Source organism: Tupaia chinensis, unplaced genomic scaffold (genome assembly GCF_000334495.1).
Source record: "Tupaia chinensis unplaced genomic scaffold, TupChi_1.0 Scaffold146131_1, whole genome shotgun sequence".
Lineage (NCBI taxonomy): Eukaryota > Metazoa > Chordata > Mammalia > Scandentia > Tupaiidae > Tupaia > Tupaia belangeri.
The window spans coordinates 385,670-403,284 of NW_006205986.1; the positions used below are offsets into that span (position 1 = coordinate 385,670).

General features: G+C 39.9%; 1 protein-coding gene across 2 annotated transcripts in view; it reads right to left on the minus strand.

Moving 5' to 3' along the window:
* Positions 1-17,433, minus strand: part of STAC (SH3 and cysteine rich domain) — a 147,210-nt gene extending 129,777 nt beyond the window's left edge. For both annotated transcript variants that reach the window (XM_014584247.1, XM_006168723.1), the window contains exon 1: positions 17,279-17,433. In XM_014584247.1, coding sequence (XP_014439733.1) covers positions 17,279-17,389 — 111 coding nt within the window. In that variant the 5' untranslated portion in view covers positions 17,390-17,433. The remainder of the gene's footprint in view (positions 1-17,278) is intronic.
* Positions 17,434-17,615: the final 182 nt, after the last annotated feature.

The following is a 17,615-nucleotide window of genomic DNA, read 5'->3' on the forward strand; positions in this document are numbered from 1 at the left end:
GCACAAAGAGCAAAAAAAAAAAAAAAAAAAAAAAAAAAAAAATTACCCCCTAGGGGAATGGCCACTCCACATCCCTTCTCTTCTGGCCTCCTCTTGGGATTTTGGGCATGCGCACACAAGCACCTGGCCTGCTTCAAGCTGCTTGGGTGCAGGACTCGAATTGTGATCAACCATGTGGGAGCCCAGTGATGTAACCACTATGCCATCTGCTGGCCCCCAAAAAGTCCTACCAGGTTTCTTTACAGTAGGATAACTTGGTGGTGTACTGTGTGCTCCAGAACCTTACTGTGGATCATGCCAAGGTGAAACTTTATGTGAGGCCACATTCCATTCGGCCTCTACTGTTTCATCTTATCTCAGATTTCTCCTAAGAGCACACGCTCAATAAATATGTGCTTCTGAACTTTAGGCTCTACTTCTAGCGACCCCAATTTAAGATGAGGGGTAACAGAAAATCTAAACTCAATTATCTTCTGTAGTTCTGACATCCCATATGTTGGAAACAGGCTTCTTCAAAGTCAGACCTATGTAATTTAAAATGAATGCAATCATTTCCTTTTCTCCTTTTTTTTTTTTTCCTCCTTCTCTTTCCTTTCTTAATTGGCAGAGGGCATTTGAACTTGCTAAAAAGAGTCAGAGAGAGAAGGAAAGCACCCTCCAATGGGGCATGGTCACACCACAATCCTTCCTCTATTTCTTCTTCCTGCCAGGATTTGATCATCCTCACACATGCCTAGCATGTTTCCAAGTTGTTGGGGCCAGGAATTTGGTTGATTGTGTAGGACTCAGCTCCCTTAACTACTGAACCACACAGCCACTTCTTTTTCCCCCCCCCTTTTTCACATGCTTTATGGGTGGCACTAAAATAGTTTAATTACAAAGCTAAAAAACTGACTGATGACATTTCAATCTGACCTTTTGGGTCTGAGATCTAAGCTACTGCTCTCTTCATGAGTTTCCTTCTATCCATAGCTGCTGTTGAGTCTGGCAACCAGCTGCGTGGTCTCAGAGAGCTAAATTCAGGCTCTTGTATGGCTATCTGGCCAGGCTGAGGACACACTTAGAAGTGAAGTTTCAATTGAGGACCAGGAAGGGTCCCACCATGAAGTTAGACGACTTGCATTTTGCTCTTGGCTCCTGACATACAAGTTTAAAATATCTCCTATCATCAACAACATGATTTATTATGAAGTGAGTATTTCACATGTTCTTTTTTCTGTCTGCTGTATACAAAGCAGTCTAGGAGAGAAACAAACTTTACCTAAATAATTCTAATCACAAAAACAAACTAAAAAAATAACATGTGAAATAATATATATTGCTTTATTAGACATCAGACAAGTTTGTAAGTCTATGAAATTCTAGAGCACTTCGGGTGAGCAGAACTGGACTAAAGTTACTTTTTTACAAGACATTTTTCCTTTAAATTTATTTATTTCTTCCATGAGAAAGACAGAAACACACACACACACATACACACACACACACACACATACACACACACACACACACACAGAAGAGACACCCCCAACAGAGTCTCCATGCCAAGATTTACCCCTAGACACAGCCAGCCAGGCTCATGGGCACACGTGTGCATGGCTGAAGTAAATGGGAAGACTTTGGGACATGAACTTGGGATGGAAAGAAGGAAGATCTTAAATAGTAATTAAAAACTTGCACATTCGAGAAGCTTCAGTAGGCTGAGTTGCAGTCTGACATGAAACCTCCTGATTAAACATCAAGTTCTTTCGTGGGAAGACACATAGACTGTATGTTTTAATTTTATAAGCTAGATTTTTTTCTTTTGGTATTTTTCCATCTCATGTAACTTATTCATAGAATGTTTATTTTGATCATTTTTACTTACAGATTATATGCCTGAGTAGAAGAGATAGAGCCCAATATAGCAGTGTAAAAAAAATCCACTCAGTAGAAGCTGACAAAAATAACAACTTATATTTGGGGACTTATCTTTTCATTGTTAATTGAGAGGCCAGGACCATGCGGGATGATTACTAGTGAAATGATTAACACATTAAACACCCAGCAAAAGTGGATTAATGAGACAAATAACTACCAGCAAACTTGCCTTTTCAACAAGAATTGCAAAATATCAAACCTATCAGGAACTTAGCATTTGACAAAATGACTTATAGGAAGTAGTCAAGAAACAGAAAATATCAACAGATATTTGATGATCTACCAGAGTAATCACTAAATAAAATATTAAAAATAGGGATTTCCACAGTGGCACATGCTTCCAAGATACTATTGCTTAAAAACCGAGGCCACGTGGGAGGCCTGGGTTCCCAGCCCAACATAAAACAACTGGGATGGTGACCAGAGCCTGTAGTCCTAGCTGGCTGGGAGGTTGAGGCAGGAGGATCCTGATATGATGAGACACTGTCAAAAATCAATCTCTCTCTTTTCCTCACTGTCACTTAAGAAAAAATAATAAACAAAAATGAAAGAACAAACCCAAAATACAAAAACACTAAGAACCGGGGACCAGCAGATAGCGTAATGGCTATGTTGGACTCCCATGTAGTCGACCGCGGTTCGCGTCCTGGACCCGGTGGCTTAAAACTCACGCCGGGCGCGTGTGCGTGCGCATGCGTGTCCAAGATCCCGAGAGGAGAATGGAGGAGAAGGGATTGCGGTGTGGCCATCCCCTCTGGGGGATGATTTCTCGCTTTCTGTCTCTCTGTCTCTCTCTGTCTGGCAAGCGCATGCGCCCTATTGCAAAAACCTCTCAAAAAAAAAAAAAACCAAAAAAACCACTAAAAACCAAAAATCAGCTCCATTTACTTCTTTGATGGTTCATGATGGTTCAATGTCTATTTTTCAAGGAACATAAAATTTCAACTAATTTGAGGATTTAATTTCTATAAGCAAATGAGCAGAAGCACGTTAGATGCCTAAAAGTAGAGTGGGGAGAAGGATAATCTCTGTGTGGGAAAAGAGAAAAATCTGAGAGTCAGACACTAGAACCAGGAGACTAGTACGGCATCATTAGTGCAAGGGGAAAACTGTCCTACAAACATAGTTCAACATGGCACTTGAAATGGTGACTCTGAATAACTAGGAAAATAAAATGACAAAACAAGGCACTTGCCTTTAAATTCTCACAGCATTTGCCACTTTGTCAGTTGTGAATGAAATTTATTTAGTATATTCTGATTTATGCAACATTTCTGACAGGAAATGAAACATTTTCATGTCCTCCATTGTTGAAAAGGCATAGAAGTAGAGAGGGCAACCATAGATATCAGAGACTGAGCAGGGTAGAAGTGGGGAAAGGCTCAGGAAAAACTGATTACCAGGTACAAGAATGTATATAACAAGGCAACTAGGTTATGGATGGCATACCATAATGGAGTGAAAAAAAAGGGGGGGGGGGGCTGCTAATCTCAAATTTTTCTCAAAAAAGGGGGGGGGGGACTGCTAATCTCAGATCTCTCTCAAAAAACAAGAACAAAAAACTAGTAGAACAAAAAATTGAAGGCACGCATCATGGTGTAATGTTCTTTGTTGACGATGATGAATTATGGTAATGGCTTTGATTTAATTGTCACATGCTGCATGCAAGCTTTGAAAACCATATTATACTCCACAAGGATGTTCAATAATTAAACATAAATAATAAATTATAAAATAAATAAAATTTTAAAAACAGAAAATCTTTTCATGCCTGCTCTTTTCTCTTCCTTTCCATTTCTTCTTTGTAATCTTTTTAAGACAGGATTGCTCACCATGCCAATCCATCTCTCACTTTACTTTTACGACATTATGGCTCCACTTACCCTCATCTTTCTTTTTCCTTTCTCCTTCTCCTTCTTCCTCTTCCTCTTCCTTTCCTCCTCCTCTTCTCCTCTTCTTTTTTTGTTATAAAGTAAAAATTCCCTCTACCCAGCTTCCAAGACTTTTGTCTGACCCCTTCAACTTTCTTGTCAGTATGAAATTTCAGTCAAGCCAATTATGTTGCTTCCATCTTCACAAGGTTGTCCATAAGATGAAGTTCACATCCCATTTTCTTGAAGTGTACTGCAACTGCTACCAATACATTTGCACAGGGTTTAATGGATCATAAAAAGTTTGACATACATATCTCTTTTGATTCTCATAGTAAGCCTTTAGGAATCATCCTTGGTGCCTCTCTTTTACACCTCACGCCACATTCATAGCAAGTCTTCTTGATTTTACCTTCAAAATATATCCTAAAATTTATAATTTCTTATACCTTCCACTAATGTCTTGCTCTAAGACACCATTCTTCCTAATTCAAACTACTACAGATTTCTTTTTTCAAGAATTTCTAAATTTAACTTTATTTATTAACCTTTTTTTTTTGCTCTTGTCATTATTTTTTACTTTAGTGATTCTGATAGGTGTGTTTAATTTACATTCCCAATTGCATTAGCCACAGTCAAACATCTTTTTTTTGAGAGAATTTTTTTAAAAATTCATTATCATAATCTTATTTATATGACATTGAATCACAGGTATCTTTACAGTGTATTACATTTCTTTTTCCAGAAGGAATACCATGCATATCAGTCAAGACAAAGACATTACTATCCATAATTTGATCAGAGAGGGACAGAGTAAGAAAGAGAAAGTAAGAAGGCAAGCCACCAGGTCTAGGACTTGAATTGTGGTTGGTAACGTGGGAGCCCAGCGCCCTTGACCACCATGACACCTGCCAACTCTGAACTACTATAGCTTTCTAACTGGACTCCTTACTTTCATTCTTGTTCTGCCATAAGCCCACTATGTATAACAGCTGAAGTAGTCTTTTTTCTTTTTTTAAAGAACTATTTTATTTAACTTTATTTTAATATATTTTTTCTTATTTTTAATTTGACCAGACAAGGATAGAGCGAGAGTGAGAGAGAAAGAGAGGGAAAGTGAGAAAGCAAGTCACCAAGTCTGGGACTTGAACTGCATTTTTTTTTTTAATGGTTAAGTGGTATTCCACAGTGTATATGTGTCACATTTTTCAATCCAGTTTTCGAACATTTAGATTGATTCCACGTCTTTACAGTTGCGACTAAAGCTGCAATAAACATGGATATCACTCATGATTTTATTTATTTATTTTTTTACTGCTTTTTACTTTTGGGCCTTTGACCAGTTCTCACCCTATTTCTTCTCTTAGCCTAGATCTTCGCAAAGCTCAAACCCTTTTTCCATCACAGTTTCTAACTCCAAAGTTACTTTTTTTTTTTTTGTGAGAGAAATTTTTGTAATAGGGTATGTGTGCTTGCTGGAGAGACAGAGACGGAGAAACAGAAAGTGAGAAATCACCCCCTGAGAGGATGGCCATGTGGGCATCATGAAGTTGTCTAAAGCACAGGTGGGCATATTGGTCTAGAGCTCAGAAGAGAGATGTCTGGGTTGGATTCAAATTTGGGAGTTAGCAGCTAGTGTATGAAATAATCAGAATAGGCAAAATATAGTCTAATAAAGACCTAAAGGAGTTACAGAGAGTGAGAAGCGCTGAGGGCTGAATGGAGAATGGAGAAGACCGACATTTGAAGAATGAGCGAAGAAGAGATAGGTAACAGGACCAGAGAGAAACTATTAAAATGGTAGGGGGAAAAAAAAACAAAAGAGATGGAAAGATTTAAAGAAGAAGGAAGGGGTCCTTTCTCTTGTAAGGGGGGGATATGAGTACTGGGTAAAGTGCTTGATGCAGCATTGAACTTGTGATTGCCAATCCACATCTAAAGGATCGATGTTATACGAAAAACAGAGAACTTTGGAAGGAGCATCCACAGAGTGGAAGCTCACAGGAATCCTCTTGCTAGGGAGATGAAAGATAGGATAAGATTGTAGGCAGGTCTAGCACAGTCTTCCTATGAACCCATCCAGAGATGTGACAAACATTTAAATAAAGTGGATAATGTTCTGGTAAATTGCAAATTAATAAATCTTATTCGAGCCACTGAAAAAAAAGAATGAAAACTGGAAAAATATTTTCAACTTTTATTTTAAGATAAGTGCTGGCTTTAGGTATAATTGGCACTCTCCTTCCCCCAAAACATTCAAAAAGGAGATTAATTCTGGGTTCCACAGGGAAAAAAACAAAAACAAAACAAAAACTAATACAAACATCCATAGACACTGCTAGAGTTGAATATGCACTTCCCTCATCCCCAAGTTCATATGAAGAGCCTTTCTGATGAGATTAAGGGAGCAAAAAAAAAAAAAAATCTAAGAATGGTATTAAAAAGTAGAGCCTTTGGAAGAAGGTTAGGATTAAGGTTGTTAGGGTGGGGCCCTCATGGCTGACATCTGGTGAGTTTGTAAGGAGAGGGATGGAGACCGGGACAGAGAGACTTATGGACACAACCACTCTGTTTTGCTTTTGCCCTTATGTGTGATGCTTCAGGGCTCTACAAGTCCCTTTCAGCGGTGGCCCCGAGCCTTGGCCTCCAAACTGTGAGCTGAATATACCCCTGTTTTTAGAAATCATACAGTTTTGAGACCAGTAGATGGCATAATGGCTATGTCGATGGACTCCCATGTAGTCGACCACGGTTTGAGTCCTGGATCCAGTGACTTAAACTCAGCTGGGTTTGTGTGTGTGCGTGCCCAAGATCCCAAGAGGAGAATGGAGGAGAAGGGATTGCAGTATGGCCATCACCCCCGGGGGGGTGGGGGTGATTTCTCGCTTTCTGTCTCTCTCTGTCTTTCTGGAGAGGGCATATGCCCTGTAGCAATAACTTCTCCCACCCAAAAAATGAAAAGAAATCATACAGTTTTAGGAGGTATTTTCAAGCAAATGAACAGATATTTTTCCAAATCACTTTTTTTAAAGTTGCCATATCCTTATAAATAATATCTGACCAAAAATGCAAAAGCGAAAGTTACAAGACAATCTCCCTTAGCTATGTAGATGTAAAAATAATAAAGTGTTGGCTATCAAAACTCAGAAGTTTATTAAAAGAAAATCCCCATGGCCAAGTAGGACTTGTTCCAGGAAAGTAAGAAAAGTATAATATTAGGCTATCTATTAATATAATCCATCAGATAAAGAGGCCAAAGGACACATTAAAAAATCACATGATTATCTCGATTTGCCAAAAAGTCATTTGGAAAATTTTCACATCCCTTCCTGATGGGAATTCGTAGTAGGCTAAGAACACTACCTATCTTTAACACAAGAAATAGTCTCAATTTAATTGTGAACATGAGTGGAAGTTTTAGAACTTGTGTAGAAGGGGATTTTTTTTTTTTTTTAAGAAGTTTTTGCTATAGGGTATGTACATGTGCTGGAGAAACAGAGAGACAGAAAGTGAGAAATCACCCCTCAGGAGGATGGCCATGCCGCAATCCCCTCACCTCCATTCTCCACTTGGGATTTTGGACACACACACACACACACACACACACACACACACACACCTGGCCGGAGTTTTAAGCTGCCAAGGTTGACTACTACGTGGGAGTCCAGCGATGAAACTATTACGCTGTCTGCTGGTTCCAGAAGGGGACTCTTAAATGATTTAGCAGTTGATCCCAGAGATCTTTGTTGCATCTTCCTTCATGTGAAGACACAGCTAGAATGTACTATCTATGAGCCAGGAAACAGACCCTCACCAGCCATCAAATGCAATGCCTCGATCTTAGGTTTCCTGGTCCTCAGTAATGTGAGGCATACATTTCTGTTGTGTTTATAAACTACCCAGTTGATGGCATTTTATTATAGCAGCCCAAATAGACTAACATACCTAAGAACTAGCTAAGAAAAAATGGGGCAATACATATTTGAAGAAAATTTCCAAGCATGTATGATGAGAGGCATAAAAAACATTTCAGTAATTAAAGAAATACACTGTGTTCCTGGATGAGAAATCTTATGACTGTAAAGATTTCACTAAAACGGTCTGAAAAGTTTTGCAATTACTTACAAAATTCTTTTAGAAATTGATAAACACAAAGGAGTACACGTTAATAAACAAAACATTATAATAAAATACTTAATAGAAGCCAGAATGTAAAGTTCTCTGATTAAGATATCCTTGATTTGGTTGTCATATACTGCATGCATACTCTGAAAAACCATATTGTATGCTATAGTGATGTACAACAATTAAAAATGAAAAAGAAATCATAAAAACATTGTAATAGTAATAAAAAGTATAGTGAAGCAACACATACAAAAATAAAGTTGTAAGTCATTAAAACATAACAGATAACTCTGAAAGAGAACCCAGGATATATTACCATTCATTATGTAATAAGTGTAACATTTCGAATCAATGAAAAAGGAATAAATTATCCAACAAATGGTTTTAGAAATACTAATTAATCATTTGGGAAACATTTAGATTTCTTCCATGCAGATAACGACATACATTGCAGATGAATTAAAGTGGTAAGAGTAAAAATCATGTATTAAGAATCTGTAGAAAAATATAGGTTATTATTTATCTGCTTTCAGGGTGGGAAAGATCTTTCTAAATATAAATGAAAAGAAGAAAGTATAGCTAAGTAAATTTGAGGCATTTAACACTATTAAAAAACCTCTTCTATGTTGAATATGTAATGAAACTAAAAAAATTACTATGTGGGAACATGTTAGCAACATATATGAAAGATAATATTTTAATATTCATATTTATAAATAATTTTTAATAAATCAATAGGAAATGGATGCTCACTACTAAAATGAACAAGGACCTTAACAGGTAATTCACAACAGAATAAGACAAATAATAATAAAGTACAAAAAGCAATCCTCCCCAGCGAAAAATAATAAAATGCAATATTTCTTTGTCTTTCAAATTTTCTAGTTTAAAATAAAAAACTCAATTTTAAAAGGTCTAAGGCCTCGAATAGATATTTATTCAAAGAAGATATACAAATGATCTATAAGCACAGAAAGATGCTCAACATCACTAAACATTATGGAGATGCAAGTGAAAATGATATACCACTTCATAGATATAAGGCTCAAAATCACAGAAGATAATGACTATTAGTAAGATATGGAGGAACTGGAACCCTCGAGCATTAGTGATAGAAATCCAAAATGATGCAACCATTTGGAACATAGTAGAGCAATTCTTCATATACTTAAACATAGATTTACTAAATGATTCAGCAATTCCACTTCTGGACAAAAGACAGTAAAGCAGGGATATGAAAAGATATCAATAAACTCATTTTCATAGCAGCATTATGAACAGTAGCCAAAAGGTAGAAGGGACTTGTGTGCCATCAACATATGAATGGATTAAAAAAATGACATAGACAAGGGGGATGGTCTTCAAAATGTTCATGGAAATGTTCATTATTAAAAAATAATAATAACTAATTGCCAGCAGCTGACATGCTGGTTAAGGTGCCAGACTCTCACATGGCCAATTGTGGTTTGAGCTGGCAGGTTTGAAAATCAAGCCAGGCATGAAGCAGTTTTGAAAATCAAGCCAGGCTTAGCCAGCCAGACTATGAAAGATGAACATTGTATGTCCCTGCTCAATGTACACCAAATGTTTGTGCTCTGTGGCAGAAACTGAAAGACTGGAAGATATCATACCAGGAAGTGCAAGAGTAGATACCAGAGACTGTATAAGAGGGAGTGCATAGTAGGGATGGGAAGGAGGAGTCAAAAAAATTTTAACAGACACAAAAATGGAAAGTTGCCTGTTGAGGTTGATATATATAGTAATATGTTGACTTGATGGACATGTAATGCATGTATTCTTTGAAAAACCATATTGCACACTGTAAGAATGTACACTGATCAAATGTAAATAAAAATTATATATGTAAAAAAAGAAGTCTTAGCTTAGACTTATGGCAGACACACATACATATTTTAGTTTAAATTCATAACCAAAGACCTGCCTTCACATGGATTCCAGGCTCAAATTTAAACAACTAAAGTTGGTCTGGGAATTCTCATAATGAAAAATGTAATAAAATTTTGTTCTCAGCCAACAAGTCGTGGAAGGCTTGGCAAAAGTAGGCACTGTGAAGTGAGATATAGCATTGAAGATCCAGCATCATAAACATGTCATTTTTTTCCAAATGGACTTACATATTCATCACAATACCAACCAAAATCCTGGCAGGTGTTTCGGTGAAAATGATCAGGTGGTACTAAAATGCACATGGAAAATGGAAAGAGTCAAAATAGTCAAAAATTAGTTTTGAAAAAGGAAAGCAAAACTGTAGGGCTTACTCGAGCAGCTATCAAGACCTTTAAATAAAGCCATCACATTTAAGACAGTGCCATATTGACACAAGGATAGGCAAACAGACCAATGGACCAGAGTGGACATCTCAGCATGTACAAACTATATATGACAAACATGTGGTGTAGTCAAAAATGAATCTTGACCCCTTCCTCACACCAAACCAAAAAAGCAATTGTAAAGGAATTGTAGCTCTACCTACAAACGGTGAAATAATAACACTTCTAGGAAATAACATAAGAATATCTCCACAACTTTGGGGGAGGCAAAGATTTCACAAGCAGAATGTAAAAAGTTCAACCGTAAGGAGGAAAATTACTAAGTTGGTCACCATTAAACTGAGAATTTCTGTAAAGAAGAAAAAAAACTAAGCCTTTTTTTCAGAGGGGGTATTTATAATAAATTTCTCTCTCAAAGTTCTTATATCTAGAATATGAAGAACTCCTACAAATTAAGGAGAAAAAAAAAAACCCAACAACAACAAAAATACCAAGATACCCCCAATGGATAAAGAGACAAAAGAATTGAAGAACTAATTCATCAAAGAGGATACTAGATGCCAATAAATGAGCGGGCCTTCAAGAAGCTCATGGAAAGTGTGTATTGTGAAAAAACTATTAATATACATGGACTTCAATTTTTTTGGTACCCAAACAATCTTGTACTTCAATTCCATTTTCCACTAATGTTTGAAGTCCTGTAAAAGTTCAACCATATCACAATACTGCTAATCGCCTATGAGATGGAAAAAATGAGAAAAGCAATACCAAGTGTTGGTAGCACAAGAAGTAGATTGGAGATTGAACTCTTGTGCATGGCTGGTGGGAGTCTGAATTGGCAACAGCCACTTTAGAAGGCCGAGGGTGTCTATTAAAGCTGAACATATGCATACCCTATAACCCAGCAATTACTAATAGGTATATGACCAACAGAAGTACTTCGTATGTGCTACAAAGGATATATAATAAGAACGTTCATAAGAGTACCATTTATCGCAGCCCCAAATGAAAAACACTCCAAATGTCCATAATCAGTAGAGTGGATAAATGAACTGTGCTCTGTTCATACAATGGAATGTTACATAGCAATGGAAATGAAAACTACTGCTACATGAAGTGCCCCAAATGAATCTCGCCACATCTTGCTGTGTGAAAGAAGCCAGGACTGAAAGGTTATATACTATACTATTCCATATATCAAAAGTTCAAAAACAAACAAAACTAATAGATGTTGTTAGAAGTAAAGATATTTCTTACCTTTGGGAAAGTAGGGACTAGAAGATGGTATGAGGGAGATTTTGGGGTGCTAGGAACATTCTATTTCATGATGTATGCAGTGGTTAAACACAGATAAGAGTTCATTTAAAAAATAAACTATAATATTATAATGTATGTATTTCTGGTATAATGTTAAACTTCAGTGAAAAGTTTACTTGGGGGAAAAAAAAAGAAAACTATGATATAACTTTTCCTGAGGTTACAATGATATGGAAAATGAAATACCTTAGAAGTGGTGATGCCTAGACTGTGTAATCCTATTTCTCATGAAACAGATCAGAAATATACACAAATGGGGGCCAGCAGATGGCGTGGTGGTTAAGGTGCTAGACTTTCATATGGCCTACTATGGTTCGAGTCCCAGACCTGGTAACTTGCTTTCTCACTTTTCCTCTTTCTCTCTCTCTCACACAGTGCCTAGTAGCAAATTAAAAATAAAAATAATAAAAATATTAAATAAATAATTCTAAAAAGTATATATACAAATGTATTGATATTGATATATACATTTTAATATTTTTTAAATGTGAGAAAGCTGGCGAAGAATCTAAACATAAAATTATAAAGAACTGATGAAAGGGAATAATGAAATGAAATATATGATATTAAATTATTCAGTACTTATGTTATTATTTAAGAGTTTGGTGAAAATATATACAGTATGAGGGGGAAGGAAAAAATCATAATGTTTATTAATATGCACTATTCCAATTTCAGTTTTAAGTGATCCTCTTCATTAAAAAAATTGTAGGGCCTTGGGAACCAGCAGTTAGTGTAATGGCTATGTTGCTGGACTCCCACGTAGTCAACCACGGTTCATGTCCCGAACCTGGTGGCTTAAAACTCACTCTGGGCGCTTGTGCGTGTGCGCCCAAGATCCCGAGAGGAGAATGGAGGAGAAGGGATTGCGGCGTGACCATCCCCCCTGGGGGGTGATTTCTCACTTTCTGTCTCTATGTCTCGTGCCCTCCCCCTATAGCAAAAAATCTCTCCTAAAAAAACAATTGTAGGTACCAACATGAAAAAAAAAATTGTAGGGCCAGCCTATGGCATGGTGGTTGAGGTGGATGGATCCCACATAGCCACCATGTGGTGGTTTGAGTCCTTGACCCAGCAGTTTGAAAAACATGCTGGTGTGTGCGCATGTGTGCCTGAAATCATTAAAGGAGAGCAATGGAGGAGAAGGGGTTGTGGTATGACTATCTCCCATGGTGGGTGCTTTCTCGGTTTCTCTCTGTCTCTTTCTCTCTGTGTTTCTTTCCAGTGAGTGCATGTGTCCTGTGGCAATAAAAAAAAAAAAAAGGAAGTTAAAAGGAAATGAAAGTAATCATGAAATCACGAAAATAACTTAAATAAAGATATAGTCAACCTTGCAAATCCAGCTGCATCAGAGTCACTTCGTTGACAATGGAAAGTGAAGACGAGAAAGTAAATACAAATGATTCCTTCAAATATCTTGGTTTAAAGGGAAAGGAGGTGATGGGGAATTATTAAATCTTGCTTTCAGGCCAGCCAGTGGCATGGTGGTTAAGACAGCTAGATTTCACATGGTCCCACTTCATGGTTCGAGTCCTGGACCCAGTGGCTTTTTGAAAAACACACTGGGGAACAGAAGATGGCATAATGGTTATGTCGCTGGACTCCCACATAACTGACCGTGGTTTGAGTCCTGGACCCAGCAACTTAAAACTCACACCAGGCACATGTGTGTGCATCCTCAAAATCCCGAGTGAAGAATGGAGGAGAAGGGACCTCTTGGGGGGCGATTTCTTACTTTCTGTCTCTCTATCTTGCCCTATAGCAAAAATCTCTCAATAAATAAATAAATAAATAAATAAATAAATAAATAAATAAAAAGAAAGAAAAGAAAAAAGAAAAACACACTGGGCGGCAAGTTCATGCAGTGCCCCAAGGGAGAAGTGAGGGACTATGGTGTGATCATCCCTCCATGAAGTGATTTCTCACTCTCTGTCTCTCTTTCTCCAGCAAGCATAAACTCACTACAGCAAAAACTGAAAAGGAAAAAAAAAATCTTGCTTTCTCTGACTTTCTATAATTCTTAGAATGCAGACCTGTGTTTCTCAGTGTTTTGAGAGGATGAATTACACTCAAACAATGTTGCACATGGCATTTAGCGGTGTGTAAAATACTTGAGACATCAGGGGGGAAAGTGATGGCATTTGCAAGGTTGTTGAGAGCTTGGCACCAGTTGCCAGGGTCCCTGTCCTCCTGTGTCACCAACCAGCTGCATGATCTTGGGTAAGTCCGCTAAACCTTTCTGAGCTTCCACTTCCTTATTCATAAGAAAAGAACAACAAATAGAATATTCTACTGTGAAGATTAAAGCAGTACCTGCCGTTCCACGAAACAGTGAATGCTCACGAAAGTTCTCTCAACTGTGTAAGTGTAAACACAGATGGAAAAAGATGTAACGTGCAGATCAACTGCTATCAGTAATTGCCTCTGGATTTTTCCTTTTCTTTATTTGTGTCTGAGTTTTTCAAATACTTATAAGCAGTATTTGTTACTATTATAACTAGAGAAAAAAGTTTAGTTTTTAAAGTCATTTGATTATCATGTATACCATGCATGCTTTGAAAAAACATATTATATGCCATAAAAATGTACAACCATGAAATGCAAACAAGAAATCATACAATACATGCTGGGCATGCACCCGAGGGCCCAAGATCTGATGGGCTGGAGAACTGGATGAAGGGGATGGCGGAGCAACCAGACTGTGGAGTGTGACATCTCTCTCTCTCTCTCACTCTCTCACATGTGTATGCATGTGTCCTATCATGAATATAAAAAAGGTTTTCCTTAAACTTAATAGCCAGAGGGCCTGAGCCATGAGGTATTTAATTTTTAAAAATTTTGATTTCTATTAGTTTAAATGAACAAATCATAATTGTATTTATATTTATTAAGTACAATCTGATGTTTTTTTAATGGCCAGAGGGCACGTGTGCTTGTCAAAGAGAGAGAGGACGAGAGAGAGGGAGAAGGCATCCTACCATGGGGAGAGGCCACACTAGACACCTTTCTCCATTTCTCCATCCTGTCAGGACTTCATCCATGTACGCACACGTGCCCGGCGTGTTTTCCAAGCCACTAGAGCTGGGATTTACTGTTGTCATCCACGTGGGATACAGCTCCCTTAACGACTAGACTACCAGGCAGGCCATACTCTGATATGTTGATATACGTATACAGTATGGAATGGTTAAATGAAGTGAATCAACATAGCCATCGTCTTGCTCAGGTGTCACTTTTTTTGTGGCAATACGTTTGAAATTTACTCTGCTGGTTATTTTGGCATACACATATTTCGACAAACAAGACCAATTTACAGGAGAAGAAGATGACATGTAACAACTGCCCTGGTCACCTTTTCCCTGCTGGGCTCCCCTCTTCTGGGCGGAAGATCCTTGCAAATGCCAATGAGCTTTCAAATGTGGCTTTCTTGGTATATAGTGACTAGAGAGCTTTCCTTTGCTGCTGTTCCAGACCATTCTGCTTCCTTACCCTATGCTTGTTCTTCCATATGAAGTTTAGCCTTTTAAGTATCATAAGCCCCTTAAGAATATCATGATAGGATGCCACATTCAGGCTGCTATTTTGTCTTCAATTGCCTGGGGTTCATGTATAAACAAACATCAGGTGTGTAGACATTTTTTTTTTTTGAAGAAGTTTTTGCTATAGGGTGCGTGTGCTCGCCAGACATACAGAGACGGAGACAGAGAGACAGAAAGTGAGAAATCACCCCCCAGGGGGATGGCCATGCCACAATCCCTTCTCTTCCATTCTCCTCTTGGGATTTTGGGCACACACACACACGTGCCCGGCATGAGTTTAAGCCATCGGGTCTGGGACACGACCTGCATACAACTACATGGGAGTCTAGCGACATAGCCATTACGCTAACTGCTGGTCCCCCGAGAATATCGTGATAGGATGCCAAGAATGATCCACATTCAGGCATGCCATTTTGCCTTCAATTACTAGGGTTCATGTATAAACAGACATGCGACTTGTGAACAGCCAACTTGTACCAATCTCAAACCACAAGCCAGATAAATTAGTGGATAATTGCAAGCATTACATATGAGGTTTTTGCTTTACCAAATCATTTACATTAGGACATCTATTAATAGCAAACCCACACAGGGTGTTTGAAGCATGCCACTGTTCACTCAAAAGAGCGCTTTCTAGAACACAGCTACCGAGGAGCAACGACCCAATTCAAAAAAGTTTAGCACTCCTTTCACTCCTGAATTTAGCTCCATGTAGTAACAGAATTTTTGATCCCCTTGGAAAGGGCCACTAACTCCTATCACTTCGGGGATTGATGATCCATGGTGGACAGTGACAAGGCACCCAGAAAGTCCAATGGAGGAGAGGCAGGGCATGTGTTTGGGTCATGAAGCTGTTTTGGAGTGGATCATCTGAGGGGAGATGGATTTCATCTCCTTGTTTCAGGAAGGAAAAGGTAAACATGGAGCCTTACACTGTACTAGGATGGACATTAGGTCCTCTCTCGGACCCCGGAAGGTGATGTTTTGCCTCATTTCCAGCTGCATTTTAGAAAAGTGGATAAACATGCCTCCGATCAGACAGCCAGTAATAAACAAACAAACAAACAAACTAGGAAAAAATGGTAACGCTTTCTGTCTTAGATTCCTATCATTGACCGGCACTCATGCCAAATCTCTAGAGCCACTGAGGCCGTAGTTTTAATCCTGCTGGTTTCCTCAGTGGCTTCTGGGATGTGTGAGAAAGGAGGTGGGTGTGCATTTCGTGTCCCATGGAACCTGTCCTCTAAATGGTTATTCCCCTTTCCTCTGCCACTACACAGGGACTGTCCCACATTCCAAAAATGCCTGGGAAACTCACAAAGAAATCTGTATGAAGAGACGTGACTTCTGCACAGAAAGGCATCCGTAGCACTACAAACTCCATCTCCCCGTTTGCACTCGGGGCGGAGTTGCCATTTGGCATTGAACGGCTAGCAGGCACAGCTTCCTTGGTCCTCTTCCAAGGTTTTCACACATGGAGAGTTTCAGAGAAAGCATAACAGTGACAGGAAGAGTGCTGCCGGGTTAGTTTGGGGTGTGTGTGTGTGTGTGCGTGTGTGTGTGTGCGTGTGTGCTGTGACTCTCGTAAAAGCAAGTGCAAGTTCGGAAGCGTAGTAACTTCCACAAAGAGGAACACCGACTTTTCCCAGGGACATGGTGTTTCCTTTGCCTAGTTGTTTTGTTGTTTTGGAACCAGGAGCATCTGAAGTTAGGAATGAGCTTCGTAAAGCTGAGTCTCTGAGACCCTCGGGATGCAGACACACTTTGCTAGCTCAGTATCCAGGCTTTCCTGAAGGAATAGCCCTCCTTTCCCTCCCTCCGTCAGCCTTCAGATGACGCCTAATACCTACACGCGCCCTGGGTACAAGCAGGTTCAAAACACACAACAAGCAAGTCCCCACCTCCCGTCCTCCCTAGACGTTACTGCCCACGGACCCATCCCTGACTCTGGATGTGCAGAGTGTGCTCGCAGTGTAGACGTCCAGAGCAAAGGCTCCGGGTCGGCGTGGGCAAGAAGGCTGGGTCCGTGGGGTCTGGTCCTCCAGCCTCACTAGCTGGACGCTCAAGTGTCCAGAGAGAGGCAGTCCTTGCGCCTGGCTAACCTAGGGACGCGTCTCAGTCCCCTGCAGCAGCGCCAGAGCAGAGGCCGTGAAGGCGGACAGAGAGCGGAGAGGAGAGTGAGTTTGTGCCCTCCCGGGGCAGGTGTGCGCGGTACCTTGGATTTCTGGCTGCTGGTGGATGCAGGAGAGGGCGGCTGCTCGGCGCTCGCCGCCCGGCTGGGCAGCCCGTCCACGCCGTCGTCGCGGGCGCCGCTCGGAGGGATCATCGTGGCCGCGAGGAACGGTGTTGGGCTCCGGCAGGAACAGCGCGGTGCGCGCCCTGCCCGCCGCGCGCCGGATGCTCAGCTCCGCGTCCCGGGGACTCCCATCCTCTCCCCGGCGCTGACGTGCCCTCCTGCGGCCTCGCCCCCGCCCCAGGCCCTGCCCACCTCCCCGGCACTTCCGCGGGCGGGAGGCAGAGCGCGCTCCGCCTGGCCGCGCCCGAGGCCCGCT